The 23,957-nt window shown below is 46.5% G+C and overlaps 1 protein-coding gene across 2 annotated transcripts in view; it reads right to left on the bottom strand.

Annotated features, from left to right (window-relative positions):
• The window catches only part of LOC106721818 (AP-1 complex subunit beta-1-like), a 77,366-nt gene that overhangs the window by 16,007 nt on the left and 37,402 nt on the right, over nucleotides 1-23,957 (bottom strand). For both annotated transcript variants that reach the window (XM_025193786.1, XM_025193787.1), the window contains 3 exons: nucleotides 23,427-23,556; nucleotides 5,339-5,423; nucleotides 3,135-3,221 (listed from right to left, as the gene is read on the bottom strand). In XM_025193786.1, the coding sequence (XP_025049571.1) occupies nucleotides 3,135-3,221; nucleotides 5,339-5,423; nucleotides 23,427-23,556 (302 nt within the window). The remainder of the gene's footprint in view (nucleotides 1-3,134; nucleotides 3,222-5,338; nucleotides 5,424-23,426; nucleotides 23,557-23,957) is intronic.

Below are 23,957 nucleotides of genomic sequence, written 5' to 3'. Positions count from 1 at the left end.
AGGAATGCCAGATGGCACACCAATGATGTAGGCAATATTATTTGGATTACTCCCCGATCCCACCTTAGTTCCTCAGTAGCCAATCCACAAGATTCTGTGTGTTCAACTCCATCTGTCAACTGCCAGCTACGGCATTGCTACTATATTTAAAGAGCTGGTTTTGCTGTGATTAGGGCACAACAGCTGAGGAGTGGAGGTATTTTTAGCTGCTAAAATTTTCAGCTAAATTCATATTGCTGAACTGGAATCAGTTAGACTGGAAAATGAATGTTGTGTTATGGTTCCTAAACTTGGGAGGGAACTCACCACTGGGTATTCATGGAAACATGCTAGTCATGAATCAGTTATCCGAGTGGGTGTGATGGGATTAATAAAATTCGTACTGACAAGTGATGGCCTGGACACCTATTATAGAAAGCAAGCAGCTATTGGAAGCACTGAACTGTGCTGAAATGCTTCAGTCCAGCAAATTTTGAATTTTAATTGGGAGCTACTGAAATTTGTAGATTCTTTTTGTGATGTCTGCTGCCCTGGCAGAGCCAATCAGTTGGCTATGACTACAAGCCCAAAGTGTTTGTCCTCTGCTTCACCAACATTATGAGAGCCATACAGCTGCTACTGGGCTGACTTTCCAGTGGCAGCTGAGGGAAGGTGGACTGAGGTTATTTATCTGTTCCTGGATTCCTTGAGGAGGAAAGAGGCCACCTGAGCATGAACTGACACTGACAGCAAGCTCTTAAAGATTTCAGTGCTGAGAAAATGAGGGCTCTTGCTCCACTCTACACTGGTTAATCACAACCATGCTCACTTATACTGGACTTAAACTGAGGCAGGGTGGTTTCTACAGGGGCAGCTTACACCACCCTGAAACCTGGTCAAGCTTCAATGCTACAATTTGTGCTGTACCAGCAGCATGTTAGACCTACAGCGGGAGCTAAAGCCCCTGGGTAGGCAACCCCCATACCTTCCATTCCCAGGCCAATGTCTTGGCTCTCTGACTCTCAGCCCCCTTGTTTCAGAAATCCAGGCGGTCAGGGAAAGAAGTGGCCTATGTAATTGTGACAAGGGAAGAGGCATCAGCTTAGGAGATACAAGAACAGCATCTTCGGCTGATAAAAAGCATTTGAAATTTGTTTATCAGACATGACCCACTTTCCTCCCTAAATAAGCAGAGGAGGTTGGCAGATTCTACTCGCTTTATAGCCTCCCTGGTGACTGATTGCACTCAAAAGAGACACTGTTTCCAAAGCTCTCACTAAAGAGACTGACAGCAACTTCCTATCTTGGAGTCCTGGTGATGGCTGCAGATAACATGGCAATAGAGAAATGTTATTACTCGCACAGAGAGTACAACAGCAGAGAAACATGCTTAGGTGACAGCGTGCCCATGTACCACTCTTCCCCCGACACCAGAGCTCATCTTCATTACAATTCTAAGTGAGCCTAGGCATGAGGTCTGGCACTTGGCTAGTAAACACAGCCTAATAGCAAATGCTACTAGTTATTGATATCCTGTTGTTTCTCCCAGTAGAAATAAATAAATAAATAAATAAATAAATAAACTGGCCTACTTTGTATAAACTGGCCAGGGACAGAAGCAGAAATTCCCTGAATGGTACAATACCCCATAATTACAGGCATCTGGAACTGGTTAATGTGATGGTACCCTGGACCACACAGCCAGCTGAGTATGTCAATTCCTGTTCAAATAATTGGGAAGTAAGTCGGCAGCTTCCCTCCTCTCCTATCCTGAGCAGGCAGATTCATTACAATTACAGGTTATAGAGGCTGAGTCAGGGCAAAAGAAGTAGCTATATGAATCTACAGGCTATACAAGCACCTAAAAGTGATGGAATGTACAGAATCCAAGCCCGTGTGGAAAAAATTCCAAGAATGAAATGTGCAACTGAACATTTCCTTTCTAAACTGCCCTGTAGATCCCAGTACTTCTGCCATCCAGAAGCAGTCAGCAGCCAACAAAAAGCTATCCTCTAGTTCCTCCTGTATTGCACAGTGCTCAAGACAGAGTAGGTAATGGATGGCTACAGAGGAAGAAGGGCATGACTGACAGCAACGCAGAGTTTCAAGTTAGGCTGAATGGTCTGTGTTTAGGGTTTAAGAGGATGGAAAGTCATGGCAAAGGTTCAAGGGTTGCTTTTATTGAAGCCCTTGGAGTCATAAGGGACACCAGCTATTATTTTTTCCATCTTATGTTCCAAAATAGCAATAATTATAACTACAAAAGGACCAGTGGCTCCTGCCTTTGAGTGAAGTCAGAGGCTGTTATTACTGTGTAATAGCAGGCATGAAAGAAAATAAAATAGTTACAGGGAGTTGTAATCAATAGGGACATGTTTCTCCTCTGTAAAACACTGGGCTTTCAAGAGAAGCATCTGGATCCCATCCAGGCCTCAGACAAAGCTGATTTGCTAGCTGCACTCTCTCTTCTTCAGCAGTAATAAGGTCTAAGTACAAGTCTAATGCTCTTGCCTCATAGAGGCAAAGAAATGACTAAGCATTCAGTTGTGCTGGGCAGATGATAGGAAGACATCAACAGATTTACCAATAACTGTGTAAGACATTGCACCTAATAGAAAGATTTTACCTGCACATGTTAATGCACAAGACACAAGATTATTATTTCATATCTGTAAGTAAGTGTTTAACAAAGCAAGAGACAAAGTTATTTGGCCAAGGTCACACAGTAGGTTAGTGGCACACCACAGCTAGAATCCCCGTTTTTTGGTTCCTAATCACTTCCTCTCACTCTGCTGGATCACGGCTGCCCCTGCAGCTAACAAAAACTTGCCTCGGGGACCAGCACAGCACTGAAATACTGACAAGGAATCACAGGTTTTAAGATCCACTCCAAAGACAGTTCTGTGCTGGGTTTACAGACAAATCAGCTAAGCACAAAAGAGAACACAAGGTAAGAAAAAAAGGGACCAGAAATGGGGAACTTTTTTTCTTTGTATGGGGTTTAGACAAAATTTTAGTCAATTAAAAACAAAACTTGGGATCTGAAATTGAAAACTGCTCTGTTTCTACCTGCAGTGTTATGGACATGCAATACCAGCATCCATCCATTCCACATGTCATACAAAGGCTTTTGGCATCAGAGTCAAGTCACTCACCAGCATTCAGGTGACAGTCTTTAATCTGGAATTGCAGCTCATTTTCATTTGGAATGTCCTTCCACGTTGCAAGGAAAACCTGGCGTTCTAGATAAGGGAGAATAGGCAGTGTGAGTACTCAATCCTCCTGGCTCTTTGAGCCATTCACAGCATCACAGAGAAGTAGGGCTGGAAGGGTCATCTAGTGCCTGAGGTAGGATCATCCTTATCTAAGCTATCCTATACAATCCATAATCTAAACTCCTCAACCCTGACACAATATAGAAATAACACTGTAACCTGCCACAGGTAAAGTAGGGGAACCATGGCAGCCAATGTCCTGCTTCTATAAAATGGAGTAAATATACACTCAGGAGGTCCTGGGTAGAGGGGCCTCATTCCCCACTACAGAGGAAGGTAAAAATACCCACAGTCCATACCAATCTGACCATGGGGTAAAATTTCTTCCAATTATGGTGGTTGGTCTTACCTCAAGTGGAGGTCCAAGACCCTCTAGCCAGGAACCTGTGGCTTTAGTCCCAGCAGAAGCACTGGCACACCTCAATCAATCCCCAGCAAAAAAATAACCAACACCCAAATGCCTCTGAAGAAGGCTTAACAATACTCTGACACAAGTAGCAGAAAAAGAGGGGTGGGGGCAACCAGTAAAGCCCAGAAGTACCCATAACACAATATGGATATGCCCATAACACAACACAGGCCTACATCTAGATCATCCCAAACTAGTGGCTGTCCAATTTCTTCCTGAACACCTCTAGTGATGGAGAGTTCACAACTTCCCTAGGTAGTCTATTCCACTGTCTCACTATTCTAACAGCAAAGAAGTTTTTCCAATCTAACAATTTATAGTCATTGGTCCGAGCCCTCCCCTCTGCAGCAAGAGAGAAAAGATGCTCTCTCTCTTTAAGGCAGTCCTTCAAGTATTTGAAGACTGCTATCATATTCCCACTTAAGTGCCTTTTCTGCAAGCTGAAAATGCCTAGCCCCTTCAGCCTCTGCATATGACTTGCTTTCCAAACCCTTTATCATCTTTATCACCTGTCTCTCTAATTTCTCCATGACCTTTTTAAAATTTGGAGCCCAGAACTTCACAGAAATATTCTAGATGAGGTCTAATCAGCGTGAGTAGAGAGGCACTATCAACTCATGCACTTTGAACCTACTGCTTTGAACTCATGCTCCACAACCTACTGCAATCATTAAGAGTCAAAGTGATGCAGGAGAAATGGAAAAGACGCAAGTAACTAAACCTCATACACCCCTAAGGTCGGGTTCATGATTATTTCCTGCAATACATTTTCTCATTGTTTAGATTAATTTTACTGTAAGCAACAAAGCTTTAAAGACCATCTAGGTGTGGATTTATGATTATCTTTACTATAACAGCTGTTTATAAACCCAGGGTAGGTAGGACTGGCTAGGAAAGAGACCCTAAAACTCAAAAATAATAGAACAGCCATATCATCGAGGATTTCCACTTTTACCACCAGAAAAAGGCTGGGAGTAAAAGCAAGAGAAATTTCTGTTTATTCAAGCAGCTTTCCCACCTAATATAAAAGTGGGCTACTGAACAAAGGTGCACTAGAAAAAGTGATATGTCTATACAAGCCAGCGAAATCAATGTCCAACTTCCCTCTAACACCAAAGAGAACAGAATTCAGCTTTTGAACAGGGCTGTCCAACTTTGGAGTGGCTGGAGTGGGGTGGCACACACTGTGTAGGCTCCCTGGGCCCTGCAACTGCCCTGCCCCCAGGGACAGAAGCAGGAAGGAGATGTTGGAAGAAGGTGGACAAGCCTAGATGCCACAATGGCAGTAGCTTCCAGAGTGATATGAGAAGTGGCACCCAGGTGGGAGACCGGGGCCACAAACAAATCCCACATGGGCTGCATGCAGCCTGCAGGTCACCAATTGGACAGCTGTGCTCTAGAAGAAAACTAATCTGCCTATGTTTGGTGAACTCCACTGAATGGCAACTAGAAGACAGGAGAGACCACTTAATTTTAATGCCCAGATGTTTAGGGGCCATTGGCACTGCTTCATTAATGGACTGCTCTGAAGCATTAGTCTGATGTTGATAGATTTTGCTGAGGGATGACTGGCAACAAACTACGCTTTGCCAATTTCTGTCCTGCCTGCCTGCCTGCATTAGTCTCCAAAGGGCCCAGAAAAAGCTAACCATATATCTTACCAAACAATACTCACCCATCTTGCCATCCTCTACAAACAGAACATTGAGGGGAATTAGGCAGCTGAAGTAGAAGACGTCTATGTTGTTTTTCACAGCCACCTGCAATGGGAACAAACAGGAGAATTATAGTATCTTATAGAGTGCACACAAGTGTACCTAGCAAGGCGGGACAGAGAAAGGCAGGGGGACCGTAGGAACCTTCCAGCCACCATCAACAATGGCTCATGTATTTCTCAGAGAGATATTGGTAGGAATATCCAGCTATGCCTACTGCGATATGCGGAAGAAGATGCTGAGTCTGAAACATCACACAGGAGGCAGACAGGGATCACATCTAGCCCTCTCTGTTATCTCCCCTTCATTGTCAGCCACACACTCTCCTCCCATAGCTTCTTCACTGGGCTTTCTTCAGAAGCATAAAATGCCACAGTCACACTGCAGGGGATGGCAGCAAGGGTCCTCATTCTCCTTTTTTCTTGTTTCTTTCTCCTTTCCCAACACTTCTTTCCTTTCACCTCCTCTGTAAGCTCATCTGTTCCGGCTGCACACAGCTACTCTGTCATCTCAGATCTTCAGCCCATATGTTCCTTCCTCTCTCTTGCAGTCTGGCCCTGTTACCAACCAACCTATCAATTCTTGGATTCTCTAGCCTCCTGATCATCTTCACCCCTTCAGCTCCTTGCTGTCCCATCACTTGTTTATGCAGATGCCCTCGTTTCTGTTTTCTCAGTCTAAACACTTTCTTGATTCTCTGTAATTTCCAATCACAGGCACCTCTCCCTTTTCCCTTCACAACATGCAAGGATCCAGTGAGTTTGATGTCTTTACCAGAAGGAGAGATGTGAAAACATCACTATGGCAGAACCTGAGTCAATAGCTCTATGTTGGGCTGGAGAGAGCAGGATCTGCTTTACGGCATCTGAGACAGGGAAATCAATAGGTAAAAAGTGTACTCCTCAGGATCATAAACTAGCAGCTGGAGAGATGCCATGGATTGCCTCCTACCACAAACTACAAAGCATTCAACATACTCCTATCTTGTTTTTGCCCACAAACCTTGAGTTTTCCCCTTGCTGAAGTTTATGATGTGAGCAAAACAGAGACCTAGGAAAATGTATTGCCACATCAAAATATTAGGGACTGTCACACTAGCCTTCTATTTCTACCTTGCCTGCTCCCTGCCCACACCATACTGCAACCTGATTATGTGCCCCTGGAGCAAAGAGTGGCAGTTATAAGCAATCCTTCTAGTGCAGAAAACCAAACCCAGGTAGAGCATGGATAGTATTGACAGGAAAAACAATAAATGCCCTTGTTATAAACACTGACTGAGCTCTTGTGAACAGCCTTGAATTTCAGTAGGAGTTTGGGCTTGAGGCCTCTGAAAATCCTAGCCTCTAAGTCCTCCAACTGCCATATAAACCCAGCAACTGTGCCTATTGGTGAACACAACACAGATCTCACAGCTGGTCCAATGGGGGAGTGGGGGGGGGAAGGGGAGGAGAGAAAAAAAAAAAGGTGCCTGCTCTGTGTTCGGAAATAAAATGAATCCCTGTAGAAACAGCTGGTGATAAATATAGTGCAGAAGGGAAATAATTGAGAAATCTGAACACCCAGCTCAGCTGATTTGAAAACACATGCAAAGTAGAGTGTTAATGAAATGAGGTCAGCTTTCCAAACCACTGAAAATTATTTGAGAGGCTGGGTTGTTTCCAAAGAGTGGAATAACATAAGGTTGAATGTGACATTTTTTTTTCTTAGCTGTCTTTTTAAAAATAGGTTTATATTTAATTCACACAGTGAGAAAAAAACACCCTTTAAAGAGGAGGGATAAGTTAAAAGCCATGATCAACCTGTAAATTATGGTGCAACCCACATCACAATGCAAATGGTTGCACATAATAGTTAGTTGTCATGCACTTTGATTGCTGGCGTCATGTTTGCAGGTGGGAAAACTCAGAGGTAGATGGGATTATTACATTCAGTTCTTGGCATCCATTTACCACTGGAATGGAAACAAACTCATAGCCTTGTAGAGAAACAAAACTGACTTAAAATGGTTAAATTAACACTACAAGGGTGGGGACAATTCATGCATAAATCTTCAAAGGGAGTAGCCAGCAAGGAGGAAAATAGAATTGCTTTGGGTAGCACAATTAGGCAGAACTGAAGAGAGTAAGAGGATTAAATGGGGAAAATTTAGGCTAAATGCATTGGAAAATTTGACAGCAAGGTCTTTTAGGTAACACAATAAACTCCTGAGGAAAGTTTATTTCTCCAGTGCTTGGAGTATTTAATATTAGACTCAACAGTGCTCCAGCTAGAGGTACAGTAGCTGACATGGCGTGGCAGAGAACTGGACTCTCTGATCGAAGATCCTTTGTATCTCTGGTTTCTGTTATGAACTGCAGCATTTGTTTTACAGCAAGAGTCACTAGTTTTCAGAGTTAGTTGTCATTGCTATACAACAGCAGCACCTTGCAACAGGGACTGGGAATCTCTTCTTTTCTCGAGTCATGGATCTAAAAGGACATGCCCAATTAGGGTGGCTACTGATGCCCAAAATACAGGGCATCCCAATTCATCAATGATTTGGATTCGGGTATTAAAAGCGAACTGGCAAAGTTTGCTGACGACAAGAAACTATGGGGGTGTGTGGTCATGCTTGAGGACAGGCTGGCAATACAGGCTGACATGGACAGGTTTGTGAGGTGGACAGACCTCAACCTGATGTCATTTAATACAGAGAAATGTAAAGTGCTCCATCTGGAGAAAAATAATCCATAACACACTTACAGGCTCGGCAGTGCTACACCTGTCAGCACCACAACTGAACGAGGCCTGGGTGTCGTGACAGACAACAAAATGAACATGAGCCACCAATGTGATGCCGTAGCTAGCAAAGCTAATGAAATATTGGCAAGCATCCCCTGAGGCACCTTGAGCAAGGCTAAGGATGTCATCCTCCCGCTCTACTTGGCCTTCGTGAGACCACAGCTGGAATACTACATCCAGTTCTAGGAGCCGCACTTCAGGAAGGATGTGGAGAAGCTCGAAAGAGTCAAAAGAGGGCCACGCGCATGATTAGAGGCCTAGAGACCAGGTTATACGAGGAGAGGCTGAAAGACTTGGGACCATTAACCTGGAGAAGAGAAGACTCGGAGGGGACTTGGTGGCAGCCTATAAGTACATCAGGGGATTACATCAGGGCCTGGGGGAGCAACTATTCATCAAGGCCCCACCGGGGAAGACAAGAAATAATGGGCACAAGCTGACTGAAGATTGCTTCAGACTAGACATAAGGAAAAACTTCTTGACAAGTCAAGTACCAAGGATTTGGAACAGGCTCTCCCCAGAAGTGGTACAGTCACCCACCCTGGCAACCTTCAAAAAGCATCTTAATGCCCATCTTGTTGGGGTCATCTGATCCCAGCAGTCTTTCCTGCCCAAGTGCAGGGGAGCTGGGCCCGATGTCCTGTAATAGGGTTACCATACATCCGGGTTTTCCCGGACATGTCCTCTTTTTTTGGTGCCCTATGCTGTGTCCAGGCGGGTTTTTTAAATGCAAGCAGAATGTCTGGGATTTCCTCCCCCAGTCCATTTTCAACATGGCTGACGCTAGGTAGAACTACAGTTCCCAAAATACCTAGTGCTGCACGTGTGCAATCGGGAGCCGAGTTCATGATTTTGCTTTGCTCTGCTGGTGGGAGCAGGGGGAGGGCAATTTGAGGCAGCAGAGAGCACAGAGGGGCACTGGCAGGGCTGGGGGTGTAGGAGGCTTTGGGTCGGGAGTGTGGAGCACTGGCAGGGCTTGGGGGCCAGGGAGCTGCACGACTGTGGATTGGGTGTGTGGGGCACTGGCAGCACCAGGGGATCGCAGGTTGGGAGTGGGGGGTACCAGCGGGAGGGGCAGGGTACTGTTTTTTGGGGAGTGAAGTGCACTGGCAGGGCTGGGGTCAGTGGGTTGGGTGTGAGGGGCAGCAGCAGGGCTGGGGGTGCTGTGGCTTGTCAGTGAAGGGCAACAGAAAGAGCAGGGCACCAGCATGTGTCATTTCCCCCCGCCCCCCCACCTTTCCCTCCCGTGTCTTCTTGTTTGGACCTGGAAATATGGCAATCCTATCTGTAAGGTCCTTTCCAGCCCACTAACAACTATGAAACTATGACGTCCCATTGGTGAGGGGCAGGACCACAGGCCCTCTCAGACAATGAGTGGTGAGAGGCGCGGGGGCACTGCCTCCTTAGCCAATCAGCAGTGAGGGGTGGGACCACTGAACCCCATGGCCAATCAGCAGCAAGGGGCAGGACCACCACAGACTGCTATTCCATCCATGAACCCCACACTGATGAACCGTGTGGCGCCCTGTGACATGAGGGAGAGCAAGTGCTAGGATCAGCAGCAAGTTGGTGAACCTCTGCAGGTCAGCCAGCAGCCAGCCTTGCCCCCCCGCGCATCGTGGTTTCACATATTCCACAGCCCTGCCCTTCTCTCCAGACAGTCCAGCCTTGAGAGAATGGGGCAGAGCAGGAGTGAGGCTCGAGCACTGCCTCCCCTCACTGGGATCTGGTGTCACTCCAGCCCAGCTCCGTGCTTGGGAGCCAGGGGTGCACACTGCACAGGGACCTCACCTCTCCCCAGCAGTATTCAGCACTGACACCGGGCACCCAGGAATCTGCCCTGGCCACGCTCTGGTCAGAGGTGGCTGAGCGGGGTCAGGGGAGTAAGATGCCTGTGGCAGTGCAGCCAGCTGCCTAGTGGGACCTTCTCTTCCTTCCCCTGAAGGCAGATAGGTTTGCCTGTCCCAGAGGAGAAATAATGGCTTAATGAGCTGGCCCAACCACCCAGGAGCCTGAAGGCCCCTCTGTCCAAAGCTTCCCCTCCCTGCGCAGCAGGATACCTCAGGGACCTACTGGGCTGCTCTGTGGGTGCAAAGACAGTGACAAGAGCCTCCTCCCAGTCCCACCCACATTCCAGCAGATACGAATACAGTTCTCCACCTGCCTGCTCCCAAATCCATTACCTTGCGCTGAAGCTGTGCAGGAGAGTGTATGTACAGACCAACTGTCTGGCCCTAAGCCCACTTGCACATACCCAACTCAAGTTCAGAGAGTTTAGGCATGCAACAGTATCTTGCCTCTCACTGCCCCTGCACGTTCACTGCAGCCACGGCTCCTCTCACAGGCACATAGCAACCAGCACTGGCGACACAGAGGGGGTGCACGCAGGTGGTGCACGTGCACCCCTGAGCTTGATGGTGCACCCCCTGCAAAAAGTACTGTCAACGCTGCCAGCAGCACCTGTGGGTGGTTGCCGTTTGCCACCCCTTCACCGACACAGCCTGTGGCGACTGCGGGCAGTCTGATTGCTGCTGCTGCCAGTGGTGTTTGCGGGTGGTTGCTGACCACTGTTCAGCGCTCACCACCCCCCCGCCCCATCACTGACACCGCTATGGCTGCCCGCCCACAGCCACCACCCCCCTGCCACTGACACCACCACCACCTGCAGGCAGTCGCCATGCCTCCCCAGCTGCCAGGGTCACACGGCGCTCATGGCAACCAGCTTGTGAAATCCTCCAACTTCTCCCCTCCTCCCCCCACGGCTGGCTGGAAACCCTGCTGCTCCTGGTTGTGCACTGCCCTACCGCTAGGCCCAGACAAAGAATTGTGAGGACAAATAATTGACATGTATATCCACCAATAAACTGATAAACAGGACTTTCTGCAGTCTGTCCCTCATTCAGTAATGGACAGGGGACAAAGGGATGGTCTAGTATAACACAGGACCAATGGCCTCCCTATGCCCAACTGATATGCTAACCTTGTTCCAGCAGTTCAAGAGTGTTATGTAAAGGTACCTGCTGACCTCCCTCTCAACTCTGCTGAAGCTTATGGCATAAGCTGCCTTGCTATACTCTATGGCAGCAGTTCCCAAACTCCTGACAGATTGCACACCACCAATTTAAAACAATACAACCTTAAGTACCACCAGCAATTTTTTGTCATATAAAGTAACTATAATAAATCTGTTAACGTATACCACTGACAGGCTGTCTGCATACCACTGATGGTACACGTACCACAGATTGGGAACCGCTGCTGTGCGTCCTGCCAATTAACATGCACTGGAGCACCATTTCCTTTTGACAGCATAGCAAGCACTGCAGCTGCCTTCCCAGCAAGCTGCATCAATTCACTAATGGCATCACTTGCAACCTTGAAGATGACCTCTACAATCAGCTTTTGTAAAGGAGAAGCATGAGAGAGAGAGAGAATCTTTGCTAAGACTCCAGCTTAACACTATGCCGTGGTACGCCCGTATGCTTAACATGCCTTACTGAATGCATTACTGTGCAATTCCCTTTGGGTGCATCTACAAGAGACATTTACTGCAGAGTAGACTAATTAGGTCTGCAGTAAATGTCTTGGCATCTACACATGCAGGGCTATTAAGCTGGAGTAAACTAATTAACTCCACAGCAGCGCATGTGTAGACACTGGTGCAACTGGCTGGGACACAAGGGTACTTCAGTGTGGGGGCTCCCTGCCAGCTAGCCTTGCACTGGAGCACTCTTGTGGCCCAGCCAGCCCCTCTGCAGCATACTGAGCTAGGTCAGAGCAGGCCCAGTCTGGCAGGCTGACCCTTTGGGCCTCCTGCCAGCCAGGGCTGCTCTGACCTGTCTCAATGTGCTGCAGTCCCGGGTGCACATGTAAATGTGGCACCCAGGAGCAATAAACTCGGCCACAATAAGTGCTAGAGTTTATTGCATTGCATTAATATGCATGTGTAGACACACCCTTTGACTAGCTGGGTCTTTTGGACCCAGCTAGTCAAAGGTCCAAAGTCAAAGGTCTTTTGGAAAGGTCTATCAGAGCAGAGATGCAAGCCAAAAACAGTAACACCCCCCTCCCCCACCCTGATCACTGAGGCTCACCGAAGATGTCCAAAGATGCGAGCTGCCACCTGACGTTTCACCAGTGCCAGATCAGTTTCAGTGACAAAGTCGTTATTTTCTAATGGCAGTTTGGCAATTCTGAGGGGAGGATCTGGTAGTCTCAGTGCAGTGCTAGTGGGTGAGGTCCCCCTCAAAACGTACCCAGAAAAGCAAGATGAAATGGAACCGCAGCCTCTGCAGGAAAGCCAAAACATATGGGTACAGAGATTGCATTTCTCTCCTATCTCTGAGAAAGAGGCTGGCACTGAGAAGAACACATGGGGGATATGGAAACTCTGCCCATTCTGGGATGACAGTTCTCATGGGCGTTTCAGCTCCTTTCCTGAGCACTACAGTTACTTACAAATGAAAGAAGTCATACATGCACCATAGCATCAGTTTTCAATACAACCAAAAAAACTAGTTCTCTTGGATCAGGCTTCCAAGGCCCCTTCAGGTGTTTAATCTTCGATGCTCCTAGTGCTCTCTTTCATCAGTGACATGAACCACGCAGAATATGAAATGTCTTATTTAGAAGTTCTATACACAGGAAAGAAGTCTATTGAAGACAAAGGGCCAAGTCGTATACCACCTGTTAGGCACCTAAATGTGACCCTATCACACCCTGCTGAAGTCCCTGAAAAGCAGCTGACATGCCTATTATAACACACTGCCATCTTAAGACTAAGTCACAAAAAGCAGCAAGGAGAAAGACCTGCCCGCCTTCTGCATAAGAGGTGCCGACTTTTATTTTTGCTGGAGGGAAGCCTAAGATGATGGACATGTGCCCCCAGCCCTCCAGTGTGGGGGGAACAGGGTGGATGTGAGGAGAAGGGGAGCTGTGGGCACAGGTGATGCCTGAGGGGACACGCGGGGACAGAGGGCTGCAACAGGGCTGGACCAGCTTCAGGCAGGAGCTACCTCCATGGCCCAGCGGGTGGGAACCGGTGTGTGGAAGGGAGCGCTGCACCACCATGGCAGCCAAGGTGAAGCATTCACTGCCTGCCCGGCAGCAGCAAAGGCACAACTCTGTGCCTCACCTTGGGAGCCACAGTGATACAGCACTCCCTCCTGCACCAGGTTTCGCCTGCTAGGCCATGGAGGTGGCTCCTGCCAGGTGCTGGTCCAGCCCAGCTGCAGCCCCACCCCACTGTGGGCACAGAAATCTCAGGGGGCACATCCCCCCCCCCCCCCAACTGCTTCACCTGTGCTCACCTGCTCTCCCCACAGCGGGGACCTGTGCTCTCCTGCCACTGGCCCAATGGACTGCTTGTGCTCCCCAGCCCCACAGACTTACCTGGAGGGAGCTGTGGGAGCTGCTCTCTACCACTGCTTGGCTGCCATGTGTGCATGCACATGAAGATGCGCATGCACTTGGTAACCCTGCTTCCAATCTCCCTCCCCACTCCCAAACATTCCCTAGCAGGAAACCTGCCGGTTCCAGCTTTTTTCTCTGTTAAAGGAGAAAATCCGTATTTTTCCAGTGAGTGGAAAACCCAGATCCCTGGTAATAGCTCAGGGCCTCAGTCCTCATTTCTAAGCATGTCACTTTACATCCAGCATGCTCAATGTAACAATCTATTTATTACAACATAAAATAATATTGCAATATTACATAATTTTCCTCAGGTTTGGGCCCCAACAGCCCTCTTCCCAGGGGGGCCAGGGCCCTTGGGCCCCTACATACTCAGCACCTATGTTTTGAATCAACTGTTTTTAACAGATTCTAGTAGGGTGGAATAGGATTGCACTTAGGTGCCTAATAGGTGTTTCTAGGGCCAATGACCCAGCTCACCCACCCTTTGCTGTTTAAATGAAAGTTAACTGTTGCTACTATGTCTTGCTTGATGCCCATGTCCATCCCCATAGCATCTATTATCTACTATCACACACTGTTCCATGCTCTTTCAACTCAAAATGGAGTTGAAGTGAAGACTATTTAGCTTTTATTGGTTTAAGCCATAACTGTATTATAGAAATCAATAGAATCTGATAAATGACTTGTACCATTTGAATTATTTTAAATGGCTGTCTGCATTGCCTGCAGGTATCTTAAGGAGCTGATGCTATTCCCAAAGAGGAACATTGTGAAAGGCTCTCAACTACTTTTAGCAAAAGTTTATCCCTGATGATTCTGGCCCCTTTCAAAGGGTGGATGACACTGGAAACTGAAGGAAAGTTCACCAACTAATGTCAAAATCCTTTGTGCCCTGCACTGCTCAGCTATCTCCCCAAAGCTTTGTCCAAAGGCACTTTTGTTTGATGCAAATATTCATTCATCATCAATAGATCCTCTAGTTCTGTGGACAGAAGTGTGCCATTCTTAGTGATCTGGATATGGTTCACCCTTCAGAGAAGGGTTCTTGCATGCGGGTTGTAATTACGGACATCCTGACACTTTCTGCTTCAACGCCTTTTGAGAGTGAGCCAGACTAGCATTATTCTGGTTTAAAGTTGGCTTTCCATCTGTTACCTGGTTTGAGGGAAGAAAAACTTACTTCTTTTTAAAACCCATCAACACACAAGGCCAGAAAAGTTTTTGCAAAAACAAAGATGCCAAAATTTGCTCAGCCGGATTTTCTTGTGCTGTTCCAAAAATGAGAAGGTCTCGCCCTGCTAAATCCTGCAGCAAACACTTGCATCTTGTTTAATTGTAACCCTTTGGTGCTCTTGAGGAAAAATTAGGGAGAGATGCACACCTTTGAGGTGGCACTCTGCCACATCTGCTTGCTCTGCTGAGTTGGTGTCTTGCTGCAGCAAAACCATTTGATAGCTGGCAACTGGTATTCTAAGAAGGGATAAGCAACATGCATAGCAGGCAGCTATTTTCTTAGACATCTACTGATTTAAAAAAAAGCAAATCCAAACTTCACTAGCACAAGAACTAAGGTTGAAAGCACATATTCATATACCCTAGAATGTCCTTTTCTGCAGCTCTTATTACACAACCTACTGATTCTGAAGGTGGAAGTACCTAGGCTGCATTGAAAATTAACTTTAGATTTAGTTTTGCAGCGGGGCATGGTATAACCATACAATTACAATGAGAACTTTCTTATACAGAATAGTTCACCTCTCCTGGCACAAGGTCATGGTTTATTCCATGGCAAAGCCTACTGCTCTGGTTGTCAGAAACCTCAAGTGAGGACTTTTATTTATTTATTTATTGCGGGGGCTCGTTTTGTTTGACAGGTAGGGGTCTTGGAATCCTACAGGCACTTGACAGCCACTGCTAGCCTGATACTCTACCTAAAGGCACAAAACCTGAGCTCAGGCAGCAGGCTTGTGTGTGCAGAGAGCCATGGCTGGATGATATGCCCTTGGCTGCATCTGTCATCTCCTGGCGTGCGATTTACGTCAACAGTCAGGGAACAGTAAGTTACTGGGGGGAGGGTTAGGCTCTCATGTGTGCCTGACTGTACTGGAACTTCAAAAGCATATTTTCAGTTTATTTAATATTCTGCATCACATGACGATAAGGACAAGTCTTGCAAACCAACAGCTTTCCACAGCTGGGCTAGGAACCTGGCTCTGCATTCCAGGCTGTGCTTTAGGTATGCACATCATGGAGGTTTTCAGGATGGTTTCTACCTCTCCTCACTGCACTGGGGCTCCTTCCCCTCTAGGGTTTTCAAACGCAATGAAACCTGGATTAAACAGATACGATTTCTATGCATGGAATAAGGCTGTCACCTGGAAGGAGCATGCGGCTTGAGAATAAAATGAGTGATACCCTATTAGTTATTGAACTCTCTGGAGATGGAGCACTTCTTAGCTGTTGGACCCAGCATGGCCGGAGGTTGTAGTTAAACCTTGGGTGACCTGGGTCTAGGTTCCCAAATGCCATTGACTCCTCTTTACTCATTCCATGTCACCATACTGCTCATTGCCTCAGTTTCCCCTCCATAAATGCTGAGTGAAGGTATATCAAGTGGGGCTGGCGATGCTGCACAAGCTGATACTAAAGCATTAGAAGAGTGGGATACCAGCACCAACAAAGCATGACTGCCCCCAAGCAGACCCATCGGGACAGCTGAATGCCGCTACTGTAAGGTCCTGGCAGCTCTCTCAAAATAGACACTTCTTGGTAAACTGTGACTGTCACAAGAATAGTATAATTTGCCATCAAAAGCCAGCCAACTGTGGGGTGGAATGTGATATCTGTTTAACACTTCACAGCATTAAAGAGCTATTCAGGGGAGGAGAAAGGAGATGCCACCGAGCTGAAATCACAGGGGGGAGCACTTCAGGAGTGAAGAGTACAGATACTCAAAGTCATCTGGTCAAGATTGGAGCTAAGTACTCAGTATCTTTGATATCAAACTATCTGAAGGACAATGTCCTTTTAGGGGTGCACTGATAAAGAATTTCTTGGCTGATACCGATATTTTATACTGACATAAACCATTTTTTTGGTGCATACCAGCAGCCTCCTGCATCACATGCATCAGCATCTCAGTGCTTAAAAATGGTGGTGGGGGTGCTTGAACTGAAGCTCAGCGAGTGAGCTAAGCAGGGGGACACTGATACACAAGACACTGTGGCACTTTAATTAAAGTGGCTCTTAGAGCTGCTCTAATTAAAGTGCTGCCCACCACTACCCCTGGAGCACATGTAAAAGTGCCTGAGCCTAGCCAGCAGGGCAGAGGGGGAAGGTGCGAGCCTGCCTGGCTGCCCAGGGCTGCGTGGTCTCTGGGCCAGGCTCCCTGCTCTCCTCCCTCTGACTAGGTAAGGCAGGACCATGGGACTATTCCACGCCATTCCTCCCCCGCAGCTGGGCTCCAGTTCCCAAGAGCTGGACTCCAGCAGGGGGAAGGGATCCTTCCCCTCCTGGTACTGTCACTGCCAGGAGTAAGGCAAGCCCCCATGCCCTGTGGGGGAGGCTAAACGGACCAGTTGGGCTGAGGGTAGGATGACACATGCCCGCCTCTTCTCCCTGCCCCCCCTCCTCCCGCCACAGCCAGAGCAGAGCTGGGTAGGGCGAAGGCAGATGTGGGCTGCCCACTGTGGGCTTGGGGTTCTCCTCCCTGCTGCCTTTGCCCCAGAAGCTAAAATGCTGCCTACCTGCAAGGAGAAACCCACCAATTCCCGAGGGAACCCAGGTGTCTGGGGGCCCCAGCCCCATGGGCAAGAGGGAACCCAGGCATCCAGGGCCTTGGCCAAAAGGCATAATTATTGGAAAGCATTATCAACTACAAAAAAGCTGATAACATAAATTTCTCTACTGGTGCCGATCCAATAGGCAACTGATATCAGTGCACCTCTACCTTCTTTGACAACACAATGCCCCCGAACCCCCTGCTGTGTAACTGGTTCAGTGCTACCTCAGAAAAGGACCCCTATTCACTTGCCAACACTGCCTTACTCTCAGCTAAGTGCCTCAGCAGGTTCAGCATTGCTGTTTGTGAAATGTGACAAGATTACAGCTCCCTGTTCAGAATTTCTTCTGTGTCCTTGTCCCATCATGCCCCCTAATCTCATGTACTTCTTTCCAAGAGGGCTAATGAATCCCTTTAGAGAAAGGTTAATGCCACAGAGCTAGGGTGACATATGTTCACTAATCAACTAGAGATTCAATATTTGCTTTCTCCATTTAACCTCCAAGGACCGAATCTATTGGTTAAAGCAAAGGTTTTAAACCTTTATTCCTTACACAAGCAGCCAGTGCCGTCCCAATTACTTCCTCTACTAAGACAGAGTTTCTCCATCACCACTGTGCCTGACCTGCCTGCATATTAATGAGTGCATGCATCTTCGCTATCCTTAACCGATACAGCAGTATCAACATTTCCAGCTTATGAACAGAGAGCCAACGAAAGAAGGCAAGAAATATGTAACTAGCCCATGACTGTACAGGAAGTCAGTGGCAAAGCTAGGATAGCCTGGTTCCATTCCCACATCCCAAGCCAGTGGTATCCTTCTTCCAAGTGAGGAAGTGCATCTTCTCCCATCCGCTGGCGGAAGAAGGTTTGATCGCAATTTTCAACACACACTCCGCACTTCAGCAGCCTGTGAAAGTTCCTCTTTACCAATATCACTTTCTATGACAAAATGAAGCAATTAGCACGATAACTACAGCAGCCCATTCAGAACAACATTAAGGACATTCTGAAATACTTAAGTTGGACTCCTTTCAGCTGCTAGCTCAGTAGCTGCAATGAACAAGCACTTGTGATTGATAGGAAGTAATACTAAGGAAGGGAATGCATTGATTGTCGATTTAGAGTGTTTACCACAGGAGAATGTCAGTACTCCAGGCTTGAGCAGGTACATTAAGGCACTGCAAGCCTCTCTAGCTTGTTTTCAATTAAGTCAACTAGTGCAAGTGGTTACTGTCTGGACAAACAATCACAAGCAGTAGTAAGTGAGGCCCAGTACATACGAGGCTAGAGAGTTTCAGAAATGTCAGTGGTCTCCAGCAACTGACACCTTCTATAAATCTCTGGGTGAGTATCACCCACTTCAGTGGCAATGCATAGTGGGTGCACATGCACCAGCTGACAGGCCGCACTCGCTGCTTGGGGGGGAGGGGCCCCCCCGCAGGCTGGAGTGCCTGTGCCCCCCTGCAAGTGCCAGCTGGGGAGGCACCCCCCCCCCCCCCAGTCAGTAAGATCGGCTACCCCCCCGGTTGCTGACTAAGGCGACAACAGTCGCCCACGACCCACTTCTTAAAAGGGTGGGGGCAGGGGGAGAAGATGTACAGCCAAGCCAAGCCAAGGCTACCACACTTCTAAAAGTCAGTACTGTTTTCACATGTTTAGGCAAAAGCCTGGTATTATTTATATCTACACCCTAGGCACAGCCAGCTTTGTGCAAGTTGAGTTCAAGTCAAAGGCCAGGTAGCCCATGCAAAGTGACAAAACATTTTCAAAATGCTCCTAAGCAGCTACAGCCAGTGTAAATAGGATAAAAACAAATGAGTAAAAAAGACTTTGTTTAGCAACAGGCTTAAAAGGGTGCACTCCAAAAGCAGCTTTGTATTTGTATGATGTAATAAAAGTACAAATGAGAAGTACCAGAATAGGCTCTGCAGTCTGTTTAATTTTAAATCGCGGGACAGCTTCATCCTTTGATTAAGGGTCAAACCACACCACGCTACAACAGGTACTGAACTTGGCTGATTGCATGTATCAGTTGGTCACAACCATTTCTAAACACCAGTTTGGCAATGGGCAGGGAAGGAGTTTGCTCTCCATTGTCTCTCACACACTGCAGGACTGCTGGCAAACACAGCCTAGTCTACTATCAGTGCTGTGATTTTGTGCAAGAAGACCCGTCAAACAAGATTCAGTCCTTCAATTTAGCAGATTTTTATTAACTTGTCAAATGTTTTAATTGCTCTCTTTGATTGGGAAAGTGGCATGAATTAACTCAACTGCACTGGTGAAGAACTACATTATTTCACTGAAGTTACAACATGAATAACTTAAAATGATTACTTCTGAAAGTGTTGCCTAGAGAATGAACTACTTGGTCTTTGAAGTTTCTAGTTAACATGCCCAGGAAGTCTAGAGATCAGTTTGTTTACATGAGGACTTATTTTTCTGGTCATAAAACAAAAGTCTAGGATAAAATCTGAATGCAAGGTCCTCCCATTCAAACATACCCTCTCTCTAGTTCCCAACGGCAATTCCAAGCACAGAAAGAAAGTCACCTCATAAACCACACTGAGCATTTTAATTTCTCCAATGAACACAGGGATAGAGAAATACAAAACATCCTTATATTTTGTTACAAGTCACTTATAGTGATTTCAGTACTTTAGCAGTAATTATTTGTGTGTGAAAACACAACATACAATTCCAGTGCTTAATACTATCAGGACATGACAGATCTCCATCAAATCCCCTGCTATCTGCAGAATAATGGTTGTATTCTTAATTGGCATCAGCTATCGTGACTCAACTCTCAGCAGAAATACTATTACTCCATATGGCAGCTTTCCTGATTGTAAGAGGACAGCCAACTTCTGTGACAATGACTTAGCTAGCAATCTAGCAAGCAGGTCTGGCACTAACGAATACTCTGCTCATCTCCAAATAAGGCAACTGGAGGTTTCCTCATGTGTTTTCTATTTGTTTTGCTTTTGTAGGAAAACAAATCCTGCTAGGAAAAAGACAAACAAAACCAAAACCCTGTGTTGTGATGCTTTGAAGATTTCATGGTAACCCAAATATCTCAGTTCCTCTCTGATCAAGGGAAGCAGCAGCTTCCAGATGTCTTATTGAGACTTGTTGGACAGTTCCTTGTTTCTGATACCAAGAAGAGAGATTTGGAATTTAAGTTATAGGGATGTCTGAATCGTGTCCATATGAAGTGGCAGTAGTCCCAACAGTTAACCCAATCTGATATGATAACCACCTTGACATGCATAGTTCTTCTGATATGCATACTTCTTCTGCAGGAGCCTGCAACTATGTCACTATGAAGTGGACACCACATAAACAATCAAACCTCTCTCAAAACAGAAAAAGCCCCCATAGGGATGACAGAACACATAGCTCATTCACTGTCCATGTGCTCTGAGCTTGTAACTTTGCCAAGAGGCTCAGAGGTCTGGGACTGCTCATTGCCTAAGCAGTTACTGCACCAGCTCCTGGCACGGTGACAATCTGGAGCCTCTTGAACTAAGCAGTGAAGCTATTTCTAGCTATTTGCCCATAGACTCATTAATAAGTCATAGGCCTCAGAATGAAACAGTCAAGGAGAAAACAGTTGTTCAGGCAAATGAAAGTTACAATTTAAACATTTAAAAAAAAAACACAGGAGAAAAGAACTACTGCCTCTAAATGGGAAATGCCTCATCCTATCTCGGTACCAGAGAAGAGAAAACTAATAGGCTGCGTATTCAAGACCTTCTTTTTCTCACTCACCCCTACTTAGTGGTTGAGATAGACTGAAGAATGATTTACCTGCATCTCTGGATACCACAAGTCTCTACAACAAGGATACAGAGATGTGTGTGTAACAAATTACACACAAGGGGGTTAACTAAGCTAGCCAAATTCCAGGAAACAGAAGGTATAGGTATAGTCTGCAGGTACTCCTTGTATATGTTTACACAGGTGAAGAGGATTGTACCAGCTGCTAACATACCTGCAATAGCTTAATCTAGTTACCAAAAGTAACAGCAGCAGTGAAGATGCTGAATGAAGCAGAAACTGTCCCGTGTACTGGGCAGGGTACAAAATCTGCAGGGACCCTGAATGAAAACTCGCACTAAACCCCATGCTGCCACACCATCACTGCTCTTATTTTCTGCGTATTAACTGAGCACAAGTATTACTAGAACAGCCTGCAATCACACCTTCATCCCACTGTGTACCCAGAGAGCAACTGCAGGACTCCAGTGATGGAGCGAAACTGCTTTTCATACAAGAGATGAAGCTGCCTGGCCATTATCATGCAGGCTAACAGTTAAATCTAGTAGTGTCAATGTCCTCAGCATCTCTATGTCTGGTCCTCTTAATTTAAGGGAACTGTAAAATACTCCAAAGCATTCACTGGATTTCCTGGTTTCCCCTGGCACTGCTTGGTGAGATACGAGATCCCCCTTCAAAGGCAATGCAGTCACAACTGTAAGGGCTTGATAACTGAAATCCACAAAACAACATCATTAAGGCAGCATTACACTACTATCTTCCCTTTCTAGAACTAGTCCTGTGTCGTGTTTGTCTTTGACTGAACTCTTTTGGACAGGGAATGAACCAACAGTCTTTGTAAGGCACTGTGTATGTTGACAGTGCTTGATAAATATTTAATCAATTCAGCAGCAGCCACCTTTCCTGCAGGTTCCTTTAGTCTGACCAACACTTCATGCCACCTCCTACTTTGTATTAGAGCTCAACATGGGGACATTTCCTTTGTATTTGAGGCCAGCACTATTTAGCAAGCCTACCCATGGGGAATGCCCCATGCCTTACACTCTGGAATGCCTATAAATGCATGTTTTCTGGATCAGATTTGGATATCCATGTTCATGTAGAACAAAAAAGGGCAGGGTTTGTATTGGAAATACTGACAAGACACAAGGGGGTTATTATTTTTAACTCCCTCAGAGAGCACACACAGATGGGAGGTCAAAATTTTCTTCAGGTAAAGGAGGAATCATCATAAGCCCAACTTGCCCTATTTATAGCTCTGCTTGTTTTTGCTGCATCAGTGACTTTTCAGCACTATATATTACCACCGCTAGGTATGCCTGGATGTTGTGGAACCCCGTATTTTGTGGGCCAACTCCCTCGTTTGTTCTTCTAAGACCATCATCATTTATCCATCATCAGTCACTTCAGAGGTCATGACTCTCAGATACAGGAGAGAGTAGATGTTCTCATAGTTTGAATTGGATGTAGAGGTTAAACAGATTAGGCCTTCCTGCCATAATTATGCTGGGGAGATGGGGTAATTTTAAAACTAGCCATAGGACAGCGGAAGTTCCTGAACCCCATAGGTAGCCAGCGTGTGCATAATCGTTGAGCCATGCGATAGCATCCTCAATGGCCATGTACAGTTCCTGTAGTCCATTACTGAACTTAATCAGTGGGCAGTCATCGACAATATGCAACATGGTGTGTGTTTTTCCAGTTAGTCTGGGTTGTTGCAAAGATTCCAACAATGAACCCCATACAATCATAAGGCTATGTAAAGCTTTGGATTAGGGGTTACACTGAGGCCTCAGGAGTGATTGAGTATTGCAGCAAAGCCCATGCTTGGCAACCACTTTCTTGTTCCAATTAAACCAAGAATCTTTCTTCACCTCTTGTTCTACACCTTTTACCATGTCTGTGCACCCTGACCTGGTGCTTCATTCCACTCCAGAGGTCACTGCATTCACAATGGTGCAAGGGTATGCCTCACTATTAGTTTAGGTTGCAAAATGCTCAAGGATTTTTTTGGGATGAAAAGGAGGTAAAAAACACAGTTATTGAAGACTTACCTATAAGTGCTTGCTACAAAAGAACAGTGCCCACCCCTCTGCTCCTAACAGACTCATAGCCAGCAGTCATCTCCACACCCCTGGAAAGCCATTGCTCAGTTTCCCTAGTACACTTGGGGTCATAATCCTTATCCCCCAAGCAGGTGTAACATCTACTATAGATCAGATGAATAAAACGATTGACGGGTGACTGATCTCCCCCCCCTTCCCCTCATGGGTCTTTCAGTGTCCTCTTACCTGGAGATTGTTGAGAGGCTCCATTTTCATGACTGGTCCCAAGGTGTTGAGAGGAAGGGAGATGTCGATACTCTGGTTTGGCATCAGAGGAGTATGAATGGCTAGCGGGGTGCTGGGGATGACTCCAAAGCTGGTTAACAGAAAGCCAGAAGATGTTCACATCAGTGTATTTCTGAAAAGCACCCTATGTGACCTGTGTAGAGGGAAGGGACACAGGCCTGCCATCACAAAGGCTCTCTCCTTCCCTTTCTGTGATGCAGGCTGGCCTAGCTTGGTGCTATTTTTGGGCTTATCTTGCTGCTGCTTAGTGGAAAGGGAAATTTTTGACAATTTGCACTGGAATAGATAATTTAAGACAAACTGCAAGAGATTCTGGTCAGTCTTTCTGATAAAGTGCCTACACTCTGGCTAGATTATGCGCTGGCAACTCTTCCCTGCTCTCTTTCTCTCACATGAAGCTGGCTTATTTGTTGAGCAGCCGCCTGCCCAGCAAGCAGCAGTTTACTAGCACATGAAGTTAGAGGAGTGGGA

This window comes from Alligator sinensis, unplaced genomic scaffold, assembly GCF_000455745.1.
Source record: "Alligator sinensis unplaced genomic scaffold, ASM45574v1 scaffold345_1, whole genome shotgun sequence".
Lineage (NCBI taxonomy): Eukaryota > Metazoa > Chordata > Crocodylia > Alligatoridae > Alligator > Alligator sinensis.
Note: the sequence above shows the minus strand (reverse complement) of the source record. Positions and strands in the feature narration are given on the sequence as shown.